The sequence below is a fragment of the Drosophila busckii genome, chromosome X (assembly GCF_011750605.1).
Source record: "Drosophila busckii strain San Diego stock center, stock number 13000-0081.31 chromosome X, ASM1175060v1, whole genome shotgun sequence".
In the NCBI taxonomy this organism is placed as follows: domain Eukaryota; kingdom Metazoa; phylum Arthropoda; class Insecta; order Diptera; family Drosophilidae; genus Drosophila; species Drosophila busckii.
The window spans coordinates 213,748-230,988 of NC_046608.1; the positions used below are offsets into that span (position 1 = coordinate 213,748).

General features: G+C 37.6%; 1 protein-coding gene across 1 annotated transcript in view; it reads right to left on the bottom strand.

Annotated features, from left to right (window-relative positions):
* The window catches only part of LOC117134931 (neuronal acetylcholine receptor subunit alpha-7), a 117,684-nt gene extending 104,200 nt beyond the window's left edge, over positions 1 to 13,484 (bottom strand). The window contains exon 1 of the mRNA XM_033294461.1: positions 12,278 to 13,484. Coding sequence (XP_033150352.1) covers positions 12,278 to 12,392 — 115 coding nt within the window. The 5' untranslated portion in view covers positions 12,393 to 13,484. The remainder of the gene's footprint in view (positions 1 to 12,277) is intronic.
* Between the last annotated feature and the right edge of the window lie 3,757 nt (positions 13,485 to 17,241).

Sequence of the window (17,241 nt, forward strand, 5' to 3'; positions counted from 1 at the left end):
GGCAGCGACTTTGTATGGCGCGTCAGCACGTGCACCTCGCTGTCTATACATTATATAGAAATGTAAATAATTCCTAAGTTATTTATGCGATCATTCTGAAACTTTCACAATCGGTCGAGAGCATGACTAGGCAATTTTGTGATTTATTTCAGATTTAAAGATTTTTGTACTGCCTTATATGCATATCGTTTTTTTCGATTTGCGGGGGAGGGGGGAGGAAATAAAAAATAAAAGCGTAGTGTCCTGTATTTAGGAGCACCTACAAACCAAATTTGGTTTCTCTAGCTCTTATAGTTGCTGAGAAACACGCACTCATACAGACGGACAGACGACTCAGCTCGTCGAACTGATCAAGAATATATATACTTTATGGGGTCTGTCACGCCTCCTTCTCCTGTTACATACATTTGCACACTTCATTATACAATATTTTTCATTTTTTACAAAAATGTCAAAGTGTATAAAAACACATGGCGAAGGTTATAATGTAATTTAGCTCAGCATACATAGATTCATCATATCCAGGAGAGCCTTTGAAATCTTTAAAGATTTTTGGCTCAAGATGACTCTGAAATCTTTCAAACAAACAGTAGGCGACACATAACATACAGTGATCTTATTTTTGGGTGTATCTAGACCAAGTATCATAAAGAATTATGATATCGGCTATGAAGAGTTTCTATAATTCTTTCATTCATTTATAAAGTATAAAATAGTATAATTTTTAGGATTTATCGCTTGTAATTTTATTTTGTTGTTTTAACTTTATTTTCTTTTCATTGTGATCACAAAATGAGGCGTTCAAGCTTAGACTAACACATCAGAAGTTGCTCAATAATTTTAATTAAATACAAATTGAACAAATTTAAGCTAAGATTAAATCAACTGAATTTACTACTTTTCCTGCTCAGTTAACATTAGCAAAGTGCACATTTATTAACAAATTAAAGGGTCCAAACCAATTAAAATTGTCTGAAATGTTTTTCTTCGTCAAGTTTTTCTTAAGGATTTGGTTTTATTGAAAATCCCAAATTAAATCATTTATAATACTGAAATGTGATTATACAGATTATGACAAATTAGTAGTATGTACTTTTAATGCATTACAAGTTTCTTATTGCTGAAAATTGACAAATCTCCAGCACAAGTGTTAGGGATTTGAAAATAAGCTTGAATGTGATTTTCTGTTTGTGTATGACTTGGCAGTGTCTTGAGCTTTTGTATTTTCTTTTATAGTAGAGGGTATAAACTAAACACGGTACATACGATATATATAAAATATTTCATAAGTTAGTGAATAGAGATTTGTGCGCAACAGACTGAAGTTGCCTTTGGAATTTTACTTTGTTTTCAATGCTAGCCTTAACCTGCTTGTTTATAGGGTGAGAGAAAACTATCATCATTATAATATGATTTAATTATCATTTGTGCACCTATGTAGATGAAGAACTTTGCATTTTTAATACCCTAAGAGCCAAGTCGAGCCGAAAGAGGACTAGCTGTATCTGTAAATTATCTATTCGAGCTAATTAGAGGGTAACTTTAAGTTAAGCTACGCTCAAGGGATTTGAGATTTAGGCACTATGTGTGTGTATGCAAAGTGAAAGCAAAAAAAAAAACCCCAAAATTGATACGGTCAGCTGAATAATGCAGTAGCTGACTATTTAAGCTATGCAAGCAACATGCCACAAGAGCGAGGAGGTTGCAGCAGCAGCAGCAGCAGCAGCAGCAAACTTTGCCTGCCCATTTAATCCATTAGATATGCGCTATACAAAGAACAAAGATATGCCGAGTGCGCTGGCCCCCAACTCCACACCCAGCCACGCCCTCATGGAAGCCTTGCTATAGCATATGTATACATGCAGGTTTGGGCTAAAAAGAAAATTTCGTTTGCTTTTTATTAGTATTTCACTTGCTTTTTTTTTTGGTTTTCATTGCATTCATTTTAGAGCAAAAAAAAAAAAAAAGAAAGAATGAAAAGAAAAGAAAATGAGCGGAGCGCAGAAAAATGAAAAACTTGGTTACTTTACATAATTTATTAAATACGAGTGAGGCACACACATACACACACACACACTCACACACACACACATAAACATGTATGTACACAGAGAGCGCAACCTTGCTGTACGCCTTTGATGCAGTGCAGCAGCAGCAGAGTCTATTCAGTGCCTATAGCTGGGCGCTAAGTTTCTCACGCTGCGCCTTTTGCCACATGTATACACATGCATATGCATATGCATATCCATATGTGTATTTATAAAAATTAAATTTATTTTTATTTTTTAGTTGTTTTTTTTGCTTTTTTGGTCCATGCTGCTTATGCTAATGTTTGCCACGCAACCCCGCAGCCTAAAACACGTGCTAGCCAAACGCCAAGTGCTGCAAATTTAATGAAACATAAGCGCCGCACCTTGTATGTGTGTGTCTGTGTGTAAGACTTTAATGAGCTTAGCATGCGGGCCATAAGCATAAGCATATAGTAGCTACAGACAAAGCGCAAAGCACTTGCAGCTGCAGCTATCTCTCTCTCTGTCTCGCTATCTCTTTCTCTCCCGATATATTTGTGTGGTCGTATCTCTTTAATGCGATTATTTATCCCTCTTGCTGTAACCACGTTTAGTTAACTAAAGCATGCAATTTTATTGAATTTCAGTTAGTTTATTTCTTCGAATTTTGTCAAACAGTTTTGTGCAATTTAACTTATTATCTTCGAATACTTGGAATTGATATGTAAGGATCCAAGGTTTCTGCGAGTAGAGATTTATTGTTCGTTTTAACTGTGCATAAATCAAAGTTTGCATTTCTTAAATTTTACTAAACGTTCCTTTTTCGGGGTGAGCCACCCCTGGCCGGCATTTTGGACCATAATTTAGGCAAGGCATGCCTTTAAGCGCACCTTGTGTGAATTGTTTTTCACACACATGTCTCACACACACACACACACACACACACACACACACACGCGCGCGTAAGCGCTCAGGACATTTTAATCGACCGCCAGCAGTTTTTCAACTCGTGCTACAGCTACTCTGATAAGTAGTCTCTCTCTCTCTCGCTCTCGCTCTCTCTCGTTTCTGTCTGTGCTTCTACCGCTTACTATCTCTGCCTCACTTGCCTGTCATGCTCATGATGCGTCACATTCTTTATGCTTTCAGCAGCAAGCACACCCAAAAAAAAAAAAAAAAAAGAGAAAAAGGGAAAAGGCAGCAAGCAAACTTGACTGAAATGTTTTTAGAATTAGTTTTTAAAGCATGGCACATTCTTCAGCGCGCCCCTTTCTAGCGCTTGGCTCTGCTTTTCAATTTAACGCCGCTCAAAATAGATAGACATGCAAGTAACTTTGACTTTGACAAATTTCTGGAACTCCCAAACTGCTGGTGCCTGCCACACGAGCGTAAAATCAATGTACACACACTTTATAACAAGATTTCTACGGCTCATAATTTATTCTACAATTTTGAGGCAGCGCAGAGCAACTAATAAATATCGATTACCATTTATAGCATTTGCCAGCTGTAACGAAGACATATCATGCAAGCACAAGCATGAAACTACAAATCAAATCAGTGTCAGTAGCAGCTTTGCTTTTGACTCCAACTGTGGCAGCGTGCAACACAATTTGATTACAATCGCCAGCTACTTAGTTGCAAGCAGTTACTTGACAGCTCTCAACACTTTCCACTCAGCATTTGCTCATTTTCATATTGAGCGTCCCCCGCTCCACCTCCCCAGTCCCAGGCCCACTTGCAGTTGTCACTTTACGGCGCGCGCAGTCACACACACACACACAAAAACACACACACACACACACACAAATAGAAGCATTTATGTACGGGTCGTGGCACTTGGCAAGCAACGGTTTGCGCTCTTTTGCGGCACAAGTGGCCATAATAACGGAACACTGTTTGATTTATTAGCACAATCTTTGCCGCGGCAAAAGTAGCAATCAAATACACGCGAAACTAAACCGCAGCCACGTAACCCCAGACCACAATACGCAGCGCTGCCGCACAGTGGTATTCAAGCTATTAGCATGCGAGAAACTATTTCGAAAATTTTCAATTATTTTGCTAATATGTTTTTACTTCCCTTTATTAAGGATTGAAATTCCGGAATTGTGAAAACTCAAGAGATTTCCAAAGTTGAATTAAATATAAATTGAAATTGATAGTTAAATTGAATAAAATAGTAATTATTAAAACAAAGCTCTGCAACAAGACAAGAGCAGAGTTTGTCGCTCAAAGCCAAATCACTCAATTCTAATGTAAATTATAACAATCATTTTGAATATAAAGAATTTGAAATTTCAAAAAGTTTGCCAATCTGTTATTATAAATAATATATTTCCAATTTACAGTTAATTCAAATATAATGGAATGCCTTATAATGATTAATCCCACCCACTGTGCCTCACAAACGAGACGCTTCAGGCAGGCAGGCAGGCAGGCAGGCAGTCAGCCAGGCAGTTAAAGGTTGCACGATTACCAGCCCGAAAGGGTTGTGCGCACCACATGCAAGTTGCGTACTGTCTGCATGCTAAGCAGAGAACTGCACTCAGGCTTAGCATTTGATGTGAATGCGAGTGTCAGTGTCATACAGTTAACAGTCACTGTGCTGCGCTGTGTAACTGTAACTGTGATTGCAACTGTAACTGTGACACACACAGTGACCCCACTACCACCCCACCCAAGGGGGTGGTAAGGACCAATAAGCGTTTGTCATTGCTCGTCGATCGCTTATGCGCTTGCACAACATACAATGCCAACACACACACACACACACACACACACATATATATATATAAATATATATATGTATACATTGTCACATGCGTGAGACAGAATAGTAAAGGATGCTTTTTGTCGCAGAGCGGCAATGCCAAACTCTTAATTTATTGCCCCGGCGCACAGCATATAAATGGCTGTGAAAAGTTTATGCTAAATGCGCATAAAAACTATAGAAATCCGTACAGCAATCTGTATCAAATTCCTGCTCCCATAAGTATACTATTTAAGTCCTGCTTTCTGCTGGACTCCTGACTGCAACATATTGCATTTTAAAAGTTGTTTGAATTCAACAACTCAGCACAGACAGAGAGTTGCTTACATGCCATAGACTATATCTTTTGTTTGGGATTAGGCGAAATGCACCACCCTAGCCCTCAGTCCTGAAAAAAATGTAACCTGGCATTATTTTTATATTTGCTGCTAGCATTTTCGACATTTTTTTTCTTCTATTTTGTCTGTGCAAACATTCGCTATGCCTGCAAAATTTGATGATGATCCCGGCGCTGATGATGATGACAACAACAACAACAGCAACAAAAACCATGGCATTATCCTTAGCGCTGGCATAATGCTATGCAGCTGGGCTAAGTTCCCTCTCTCTCTCTCTCTCTCTCTCTCTCTCTCTCACACACACTCACACACACAGAAAACAATTGCCACAGGCACATAGCACGTGCGTTGTCCGTACGGCACGGCAATTGCATTGAATAACGCAGGGTTGCCAAAAACTAGAAAACTAAAGCAAAAACAACAGCAAAAACAAGAAGAGCAGCGGCAAATATGTATGCATATACTTCTTGCATTGCCTTTTTTTGTTTTCCGTGCAAGCAAAATGCGGCGCACGTTTGCCAAATTGAAATTTAGAATGCCGCAACAGACAAACCTGGGCGTGGCTTAGCAGGCCCATTGTACACGCCAAGTACAGCCCTCAGGCCTGGGCTTTGGCTTTGGCTTGCACTGCTTTCGGCCAACTCAGCTCGACTCGACGCTCGACTCGAACTATAAACACTGATGCGGATATTTGACGGCGACACTCGGCTAGCTGCATGGCCAGCTATATAACTGTATATATCTTTATAAATGAATGTGCCTGTCTATGTGTAGGTGTTTGTCTGCTGTTGCTGCTGCTGCTGCTGCTGTAGGGGTTCATTGCTCTCGCTGCTGCTGAGCAATGAACTCGAAATCTCTGCGGCAAATGTTTGTTGTCTACTGAGCGATAATGCAGCAACATATGCTTGGCAATCGTCTTGTTTGCTAATTAAAAACTTCGAAAAGCAGCAGCCTCGCATGGTATAGTATACGTTGACTGGTAATTTGTTGCGGCAGCTCTTGTAATTAAATACTGTTAAAGTGCCATATTAAAGCATTAGCAAGCAGCAGCAGCAAGGCATCAGCAGTGCTGGTAACTAAGTACGTCAAATGTTAACTGACGTCCAAAAAGCTGCCGCAAGTTGCAAGTTGCATGTTGCATGTGCGTGTATGCGCACGTGTGTGTGTGTGTGTGTGTGTGGCAGCGGCGCCTGTCAAGTAATTTGTCATACTTAATTGCAACACGCCATGAAGTTGCATTACCGCAACGGTTTTGCCGAGCTGAAATTTCGTTACGCTGTCAGAGTCAGAAAGCTCGACATTAATTGGGCGTGCACTAAGCTGCCGTCGTGGGCGTGGCCTAACTGTTGATATGCTGATTTGTATGGCAATGCTGTTGTCAGATCAGCCACAGCAATAGCAACAGCAACAGCAACATTAGGCGCCTCATTTGCATTTTCAGGCAACAGCAACATTAGAGCTACGTATACGCAGCGTATATTTAATATTTCCCAGCTTAATGCTATTTATGTTGCATCTGAAGCATTGAAAACAAGCCACTACTGACTCTCTTATATTTATATAATATTTTTTTTTTCAATGTATGTATAAATACAGAATAATTTGATACTAAAAATAATAATACTTAAAAACAATATTATTTATGGTCTGTAATTATTTAAGCTCAAATGCTACTAAAACGCACAAAAATAGATCGATCACGTGTTAAACCAACCAATGCAATGATAACATCGATAGATGTCTTGACTATCTATAGGTCTGGCTTCGAGCAATTCTTTTTTCAAAAAAAGCTGCCATTTTTACAGACTCTTTTTGCTCTGTGTATAAATAAACATCTCCATCAACAACAACAAATTTTCTGCAATATACACTGCTCCACAACATTAATGCATTCGGTCATAAATCAGGCAGAGTTGCATGATTATTTTTGCATATTAAAATAGGGCGCCTTTTGCCTTTTTGGTTCATTAAGTTTTGCCAAATTGGTTTAGTGCGCTTGCAGAGGGACTTATGGCAACAAATGTATGCAGCTATAGTATATACGACGTATATATACGACGGTATGACAAACAGTTGTCAATTTAATTGCAAACTGCACATGACTGTGTTTGTGTGTGTGTGTGTGTGCTGCTCCTTGCTTTGTTTTATAAGCGGAATAAGCAAATAGTACACCAAACTGGCAGCAAATAATCGTATTCGAGTTTTGCAGTCAAACATTCACACACACAAAGTACATATCGCATTCGCATAGAGAGGCGCTTCATGAATATTTATGCTCAAAATCAAATTGAGGCAAACAGAGCCCAGCGACAGCGACAGCGAAAATCAGATATACAGATATAGAGCATTGTGACTGGCATGGGTATTGGGCAATTGGGCTAGGTGGACTGAAGAGTAAAAAAAAGTGTAGCCAGTGTAGCATTGGGCTTGGGGTGGACAATATTAGCATGCATATTGAAGCCGGTCAGCATTTGGCACCTGGCACCTGGCACCTAAATGCGAATGTGAATACGCCTGTCTGTCTATTTATCTATCAGAGTGTGTGTGTGTGTGTGTGTCTAACTTTAGAGGCATGCCACTAAATGGATAAGCCTGCAAAAAATGCTGCTGTGCAAGAGTAAAGATAAAAACAGAGCTGCCAAAGGCAACAACAATAACTAAAAAAAAAACTTAACAAAAAAATGTATATGTGCACATACGTACATACATATGTGTGTAAGTACATATGTGTGTAAGTACATATGTATGTACATATATATGTACATATATATGGAGAGGTATTCATAGAATAACATACTATCTGTCGCTACCCTCTCTCTTTCTTCCCCTCTCTCTCTCTCGCAGTCAAGCCAAAATGGGAAAGAAACACAAAATATGCAGAAATACTTGAAAAGTTTTATTCATAAGAATGTCCAGTAGGTAACATTCTTTTTTTGTCTTTTCCCTATTTTTCTTTCTGTGGTGTGACGTCAACGCAGCCACATAAAACGAATTGGAACGTGACACAAAAAACTGTTTTATTTTTTTAGCTTGCTGCTGCTGCTTAACGTTAAGCTCAAGCTCAATGTTATGCAAATGCTACAAAATGCTGCACGAGATGCATTTAGCCTGCAAGTTATACCCTAAGAGCATTACTAATAATTCAATCGCTTGGCATTTTATTGATAAAACTCAGAGTTTGACTTGTTGCTGCAGGTGCTCAACATTTCATCAATTCCAATTAATATGCTATTAACTATAGTGCAATAACATCTATTCATCCTCTTGGTTGTTCGGAAAATGCACCAAACCGCAACTCTAGTAGTTTCTATGGTGGAGATGGTATTAACGAGTTTAGCTTTCACTTGTACAGCTGTGTGGCTAACTATCGAGTGAATTACACAGTTTGACATTTTTTATAAAATGGAAACGGATATCATCAAGTTGTGCAAATGTATGTAACAGAGAGCTGAAGGCGGGCAGATAGCGAAGTCAAACTAAATCGATCAGTCTGTATGGGCAATAAACTCTCAGTGACCGTAATTCAATTCGAAACGATGGCAGAATATGGTTAACCCCGGATTTTCTTTATGAATTAGTTGACTTTCCAAACCCGAATATTCTTAAATTCAATCCCAAGTGCATGGATTAAACATTTTGCTTTATTGACAATTTTTGCTAAAAAAATATTGGAAAAGGGTATCAGGGAGGAAGTTGTGCAAAATATATGTCAACAGTGAACCAGAAGGAGGCGTGGGCAGACCCCAAAAAGTATATATATTCTTGATCAGCAAGACGAAGTGAGTCGACATAGTCATGTCGTCTGTCCGTTCGTCTGTATGTATGAGCGACTGTTTCCCAACAACTACAAGAGCTAGAGTAACCAAATTTGTATGTAAGTTCTCCTATACCTAAGCCCAAACGCTTTTATTTTATTTTTTTATTCCTCCCCCCTCCCCCGCAAATCGAATAAAATGGGATTACACCCACAATATTAGGAGCAATTAATAAATAAAAAAAAAATGAAATAAATCACAAATACGTTTTGTCATGTTTTTGACAGATGCTAAAAATGTCAGAACGATCGGGCAAGTAACTTAGGAATTATTTACTTTTTCAATTTTCAATATAAATAGCGGGGTGCACTTAGCTGACGCGCCATACAAGCGACGCAGTCGTTTGGCCGATCGCTGTAGGCTGACCGCTCGCTACAGCAAATACGCATGTTTGTGTTTGTATGCGTTTGTGAGTGCATGCTGTGTGTTTGAAAGCGCAGCCCGATTCCAGTCAAATGTTATGTAAAAGCTGGTTGCGCCCAACTTAATTTGTCCACTTGTTTATATATGTACATATATTTTGTATATAATATATTATGTGTGTTTGGTCATGCAAGACCAATAAATGTAACGCTCGCGCGCTCTCTTCTTTGCGCTTGCATTCTAACAAGCTCTTCTTTGTGCGTGCATTCGGGACTGCACTAATAAAAGCTCGCGCTCTCTTTGTGCGTGCTCACTAACTTATTTTGTCTAGCACTTGTCTTCTGCACAGCTGCACTCTCACTTTCGTTTGATCTTTGCCTCTTCATTTTCGCACTCTCAATTGTATTAGATTTAATGATTGGTCTTAGCCTGTTGCTAAGGGCTTTTTTTAATAGTCGTATAGTCGTATCAAGTTCGTCGCATAGCAAAGACTACTCGAGTCTTATTACACATACATATGTACGTTGTCGAATTCGAGACAATAGTTAATAGTTTAACACAGCCCAAGTCGGGGCTGCTAGTTTATGAATAATTACTATAAATTCGGCCAAGAAGGCATACATAAACTAAAATAGTGACGATCGTTTCATTTGTAACAACTACATAGCTACTGAAAAAGCTCAGTGGCTCAACAATGTGTAAATATACATAGCTTTGAAGTAATTTGAATATTTGATCCTGATTATAATATGTGTTCATGTTCATATATGTAGATTTCATATTATGGAAGTACTGATTCAATCTTATTCATTACCGACCCAGAAGTTGTACCAACAAGCATCACACTAACGGGCACGCGTCTGGTTATCAATGTTCCATCGACGTGCACTTGCCGAAACTATCTTCCATCCATTTTTTATGAATTAGTTAATTTACTGTTTATGAAAAGTTTTAAATTTGTCGTAAAGCTTTAGAATATGAGTTCATACTTTTGATTGCTTGTTATCCAAGCCCAAGCACACCAACCCTATCATTTTGAAAGCCCTAGTGCAACCCTATTTAAGTCAAATTTTTCACAAGATATTCTTGGCTCGGCTGGCACAATGCCATTGTCAAATTGATTTGTTAACAAGTGCATACTGTAGCCCAAGTCTGAGGAGCAGCAGAAGGAAAAACCTGTGCTTGCTGTCCTTCGAGCTAACAGGTTTTTACTTTGGGGCAATCATCAATTCAGGCGAGCACACATATACTGTACATACGGCACGCTGTACGCAGTTGAATGCATATTGAATGCTTTGCAACTGTTCATCAATCTAATTGTCGTTTATTTCAGCTAAAGGTAAGACAGCCAAAAATGTGCTGTCAATGGCAGACACAAGTTGCATGCTGCAGTGGCACGCAAGAGCTGGGTGGCACTTTATTTGTCGTACCACTTACCACAGTTGACTTTGATTTGTGCGCGCAAGCTTCCAAAAAACACACGTCCCCTCTCCCCTCTCTCGCTCTTATTCTCTCCCTCTCGCTTTAGACAATAAACATGCTTTTACGGTGCTTATTCCTGCGCGCCCTGGCAGCTCAGAGCGCACAAAATGCAATCAAATAAACAAATTACCAGTCAACGGAGTCAGGCAGGCAGGCAGTCAGCCAGTCTGTCGCAGTCGCAGTCGCATTCACATCAACATCAGCTTCCTGCATCGCTTCAACGTCATAGCGACAACAACGAAATTGTAATTGGAGCAGTAACAGCAAAAACAAGAAACGCCCACAGCATTATCGCAACAACGAGTCATGTTTAATTTGTTTGCCACGCTGCGTATGCGTAATAAACATTTGTTAAGACTTGCGATGGCATTCCTAACCACTCGCCTTCCCTGTTTACACACTTGCGAAATGGAAAAAAAATTGAAGCCAAACGAAGCTACGTCTGTCAGTCTGGAATAACCTAAAGCCAATTTCCTGTTAGCAAAGCTCCAACAAAACATGAGCAGATTACAAATCTGTCTACAGTTTGCGCTGACAACGATCCTATTTAAGCACAGCAAATATTCTCCCTTTCCCCCTTGACAATTACTCAATACACGTTCCAAAATGCCTTCGACTTTAAAACCTAGCTTTTTTCCTTTTTTTTTTTGTAAAATTGCTTGCTGCTTAAGCGGCTTAAGACTACACAAAAATAAATGCAATTTCTAGGCTCGTTCTGCGACACACACGTGATAATTGAGTCTAGGCTGTAAATCAGTTGAAAGGCAGAGTCAAAGTGCAAGGTATCAATTTGTTATAGTTTAATTGCCTTAATTTATATGATGAAAATTGTTATCGATGCAACATTTACTAATTGTTTCAAATATATTTTTGGAAATAAAATTCAAACAATACAATACAATATAAATCAAGTAGACATATGAAAGTTGGGCGCAAACAACTTTTATATACACTTTGACTAGGCCATCGCAGCAAACACATGTACGCACTCACAAACACTTAGAGTAAGCAGCGGCGATTTCGGCAGCTTCGCTTGTGTGGTAGATATTGAAAACTTAAATGCGAATAATTTCTAAGCTATATATCAGATCGTTCTAAAATTAACGATATCGGTCGAAAACATGACAAGGCTTATGTCGGGCGGATGGACAAGCCCATATCGACTCAGCTTGTCTTGCTGATCAAGAATATATATGTCACTCACACCTCCTTCTCCCTGTTACATACATATGCACAACTTCATAATATCCTTTTGCATTTTTTTATAAAAATGTTGGTATATTTCAATTAGATTTTTAAGCAACAAGCTAGGTTTGAATGCCCGGTAGAAGTATTTTAAAAAATAATTTTATAAAAAACATAAAATACTTTAAAACTGTGAGCACTGCGTAAAAGTAGCATTGAATATCTTATTTTCAGACAATTAACCAATAAATTATTTGTTGCGTGCGCTGGTCTGATATGTATAATTAAGTAATAGTTGTTGTTGTCACTTACCTGGCAGCATAATCAGCAGTGCAAGTCCATAGGCTAACCAACATTTGAGTTTGAGGGTAGCACCATAAGTGCTTGAAGTGCAATTCAATCCCATGTTGGTATCAACAAAACGCATTTGCAGCTGTGTGTGTGTTCTGTAAGTATTATTGTGTGTAGGTTTAACTATTTGATGTTGCTGTACGTGCAAATCAAGCCATTTAAGCAGCTCGATTGATGTCTATTTAGTTTTTATTAGTGTCTCTAAATCAGTTCAGTTTGCAATCAATTTGGCAGCGATACTGGCTCAACCTGTGGCATGCAATGCACACACTTCTAAGCGGTATCGGCAGCAATAAGTTTCTGCTTGGCCACGGCTCGATGCAGAGCGTTGAATACGCGGTGGCAATAAGGCTAAGATGATGAAGCAATCCCACAAAAACAAATTTTCTGCACCAATCGGGGCTGTTGTTGTTGATGATGTTGTTGTTGATTGTGTTGCTTCCTTATCTGCGCGCACCTTGGCGTGCCTCAGTTGTTATTTGACGAGCTTGCCACAAATTTTTCGGCTTCACTTGCCATTTGTCAAACAATTTCGATTTTTTTTTTGTTTTTGTTGTTTTTGCTTTGCTTTGGCGTCGCAGCTGGGAATTGGCGTGTGGGCATGGGCGTGTCTATCGATTGTGACTAGACTTTGTCTTTGTCTGTGACAGTAACAGCAGCGGCAGCTTGTTGCCCATAACTGTGTGGGTTCGTTGAACTTGCAACTTTGACTGCCAATCAAAGTAAAATTGGTTTAGCTCTTTGCTTGACTCTAACGGCTTTTTAAATACGGGCCCACTCACATATACACTGACTCAACAGCTCTTCATTTACATATGTTTTACTTCAGACATTGTAAGTGCATGTTGCATATTATTTTCAATTTTCAATTTTCGTTTACGTTTCTGGCCTCGTCAAATATTGTCGTTATGTTCTTATGTCTTTATCCACAGCACAGCACACTGTCTTTCTCTCTCTCTCTCTTTTCCTCTTGCTCTCTTTATCTCTGTCTCTGTCTCTAGCTTTGTTTCTAGGTCAGCTTATTGGAGTGCATTTAAAATTCAATTTAGCAATAGAATTAGATTGCTACTCTTGTTTGTTGTCGCTTCACTTGAGTTTTACAATTGTTGCTCTTTTCGTTAGCGTTGTTCTTTTGATTCTTTTAAAATATATATCAAGTACGGATGCACGATTTTATTTATTGCTGCTGCTGCAGATCTATTTGCATTTCATTCTGCTACATTTTATTTCTTGCGCTCATATTTTTGTTGGCTGCACTTGAAAACTGCTGAAATAAAGGAAAAGAATAAATTTACATTAAATTATATGTAATGTTATGTTGTACCTATATACATACATATATACATATACATACTACTTGAGAACGGCTGGGCCGATTTGGCTCAAATTTGCTTTCAGTTGTGTAGAAATTAATGGAATGTAATATCATTTTTTGGAAAACCTGTTTGTTAGACGACCAAACATTAGTCGTAGTCAGAATGTGCACAAAAATTGAATGCAAGTGTAATGAATCGGGACGTGCCCATATAGCACAGATTCGGGCTGCACAAAGACCATCTCAAGCCCGAAAACATGTTACTAGAAGAAGACCAGCCGTAAATAAAGACTTTAATCGTACTGCATTCGCATACAATTTCCCAAAGTCCTTCAGAAATGCAATGCAGTGAAGTTTCGATTGGGAGTACCGATTTTTGCTGCACAGCTGGCAAAGTAAAGTTGCCCGTTTTGAGTCGTCCACCAGAGCCATTGTATTCGGAGCCATTGGAAATACAAGCGAATCAAACTAATTTCTGTTGCACGCACAAAAATTTAACAGCGGGGCTACTGTCTGCATTATAAGGTAATGGTGTCTTTCTATTGTCAAAATGGACAACTCTTATTTTTCCCGAAATTACTTCCCAAAATTCAGATTCAGGGATAAATTCATTGGGCGGGCGCTTGATTACCACCACCAAGCACAGATCATAAATTCCTTCAGATTTATTTCGCTGGTGATTCGGCAGTGTACTATGGGGAATACTTCCATTTTTCGTAAATAAAGTCATTATTTCAAAATGTTCAAATTTGATTTTTTATTCGCTAACATCTTTAGAATTCTTCAAACTGTAAAGTTGCATACCAAAAAAATTTCTATAACAGACCACTGTTAAGCTTTACAGCTGTAAAATCGGCTGTTACTGTCGAAAAGCACGTGCCAGCAAATTGCACTTTTTTGCAGCTAATATTCGAATTGATATTGTTACAACCTGAAACATTTTTTTTACAAAATTTTAAAAGGATATCAAAGGTACAGGCTTGTACTATATGTTTGTTATACTAATATTTTGTATCTGTGCGTGTTCTATTAATATTTTGTGAAATTAGCAAATGCTTTTAAAAGTAATTTTTGGAAAAAAATATCAACTTTGCGTAGACATAAAAAGTGACAATTGAGGTCAATTAATATGCGTCCAGCTGCATAATGTAGAGCTATTAATTGTGATTTAAGGGTGTTAGTCTCAATAAGCACAAATCCGCACAACCTGAGAAATTTACATTTTTGCAGAGAACTTCGAGCTAACATTTGTATTTTAGTAACGGAATTTTTTCAAAATTTAGTATTTTTAAAAAATAAACTTTAAATTTATTCATTAAATAATAGTCAATAGATAATAAAAAAGTCAGTAAAAATAGATACTCAATTACTAAATAATATAAAAAAAATTTTTTTATTACTATAGTCCGTACCTTGACTAAGTGCAGCTGTATGTTAAAGTGGTCCGATCTGGATTTTTGAACTTTTTTTTTGGCCAATATGTATATCAAAAGCGTTATAAAACGCACAACTGGGTAGTTTGGTATGGATAACTTTGAAAACAAAAAAGTTTTTCATACAAGAACACCTTTTTTTTATCAATTGTTCCTATTGCAGCCATAAGATATAGTCGCTCGATTTGTTTCATTTTTTGACAACGTATTAATATTACACACAAAACCTGTAAGTTTGGTCCGGATCGCTTGAAAAACAACGAATTTACATACCCTAAAAAATTTAAAATGGGCGGTGCCACGCCCATTTTTCTGGCACAATTTCCTATTGATCTTAGAAGACTAATGCAAAAAACTAGACCAACATATCTCATTCCGTTTTTGCGTTATTAATTTATATTCGAAAAATTGGAATATTCCCCATAGTGCAGTGTTGCAGTGAAACTTGCAACTAACCGTGATATTATATAACCATTGCAAAATCTTCTCCTGGAGCGTAATTGAGCAATTGATTAGTTGATTCTCTAAAACCGCATTGGATACAATGCATTCTGACGTCCAGAAAATCATTATCAGAGCTGACAAAAGAACCCCTGGAAGCCATGGATAATTCAGTGATCCCACTATAAATGATTGTTGGGGAGAACGTTATGAAATTTATCAGTCATATGATGCACTTCAATACCCGTTGATGTTCTGTTGTGAAGAAGTTAGCTATCACTTCAATATGAAGATGGTCAATCAAATGACAGGTTTGCTTTTTAAACTACAAATAAGCTCGAATGCATATTTCAGGAAAAGAAACGTATAGAAAGTCAGCTTTATGCATTTTTATGCGTCTCGATTGATGATTCGACTAAATGTTAACAATCATCTGTTGAAATACTGTCGTATGTTTCAACAATACTGTCCTAACATTTATGTACATACATATGTACGTCAAAGTAGAAACGGAGCGTCTTCATTCCATTCAATTTAGTCAGTCGAGGCTACAATCAAACGAGTACAGTGCTTTATTATTAGTCTGGGGCTACAGAAAATATATAAATCTTTTTAATTTTTAAATTTAACTGACTTGCAAAACTGAATTTACATATGTAGCAAAATAATATATGCAAAAGCAAATAATAATATTTTTAGGAGTAAGGTCGTATTTCATATTTTGTTGGTATTGAAAAAAACATCTCTAATATTACATTAATCGATTGCTCTACATATATGTATGTGCAAAAAGAGCTTTGCTCATATGCTAGCTGGCAACTCTATTGTTATGTAAAACATGTTCCGATGTTCCGAACAATTTTTTTTTTTTCTTTTTTTCCGTTGAACCATTGAAGTGACAAGTCGTGTTTTGAAGAAATAAAATTATATGTATATTCAGTCAAACATGATTTACCAAGTGTTCTTAAAAAATAAAAAACTAAGTCAATTTAGATTTACAAAGGAGGGAACCCTAACCTTCTGCAAGACTGACAATAGATAAAGTAATGTGCGCCAACGCTGTGGATGATTCTAGAAACTTAAGCGAAGCACATGAATTTTCCTAACATTTAATATAAAGTCAATTGATTTGAAAATTTTTTTTTCTGGAGACGCAACATTTTATAGATTTTTTTCTTTTATTCCCATTTTTTATGTCAATTTGAGGATTATAAACTTCAAGAGGCTGCGGTGGTTTTTTTGAGTTTATAACAAATACTTATAGAAACATATGAAAAGATGTGTTTCATTGATTTTACGATTCTTGGTATAGTTTTGTGTATGTTCAAGTGTTGTTAGTGTCGTATTTCTAACTATGGACTTGTGCAGTTACGTTGTTAATGGTTTTGGCAGCTAGCACAACAAGTTGCTAACTACATAAAAAATAATAATATTTAACTGATATTAAAGCTTACATCAGCTTGTGCGATAACCAATTACAAAATTTGATATTGGTAGTTTTAGTAAATTAGACTTCATGCCAAAAAGAAAAATCCGATACAAAAATCCGTTATAGAGCGAATGATCTAGTTGAGCTGTGGTTGACTTTACTTTTTGTGTTTGTGCCATGTTTGGTATTTGCAATTTCGCTCTCATTTTGTCATTAAAATTGCTGCAAATACTTTGAATAAAAGCGCCGACCGCATGACAAATGTCTTGCATTAAATATAAAATATGTCCCAACGGACTGCCCAGTG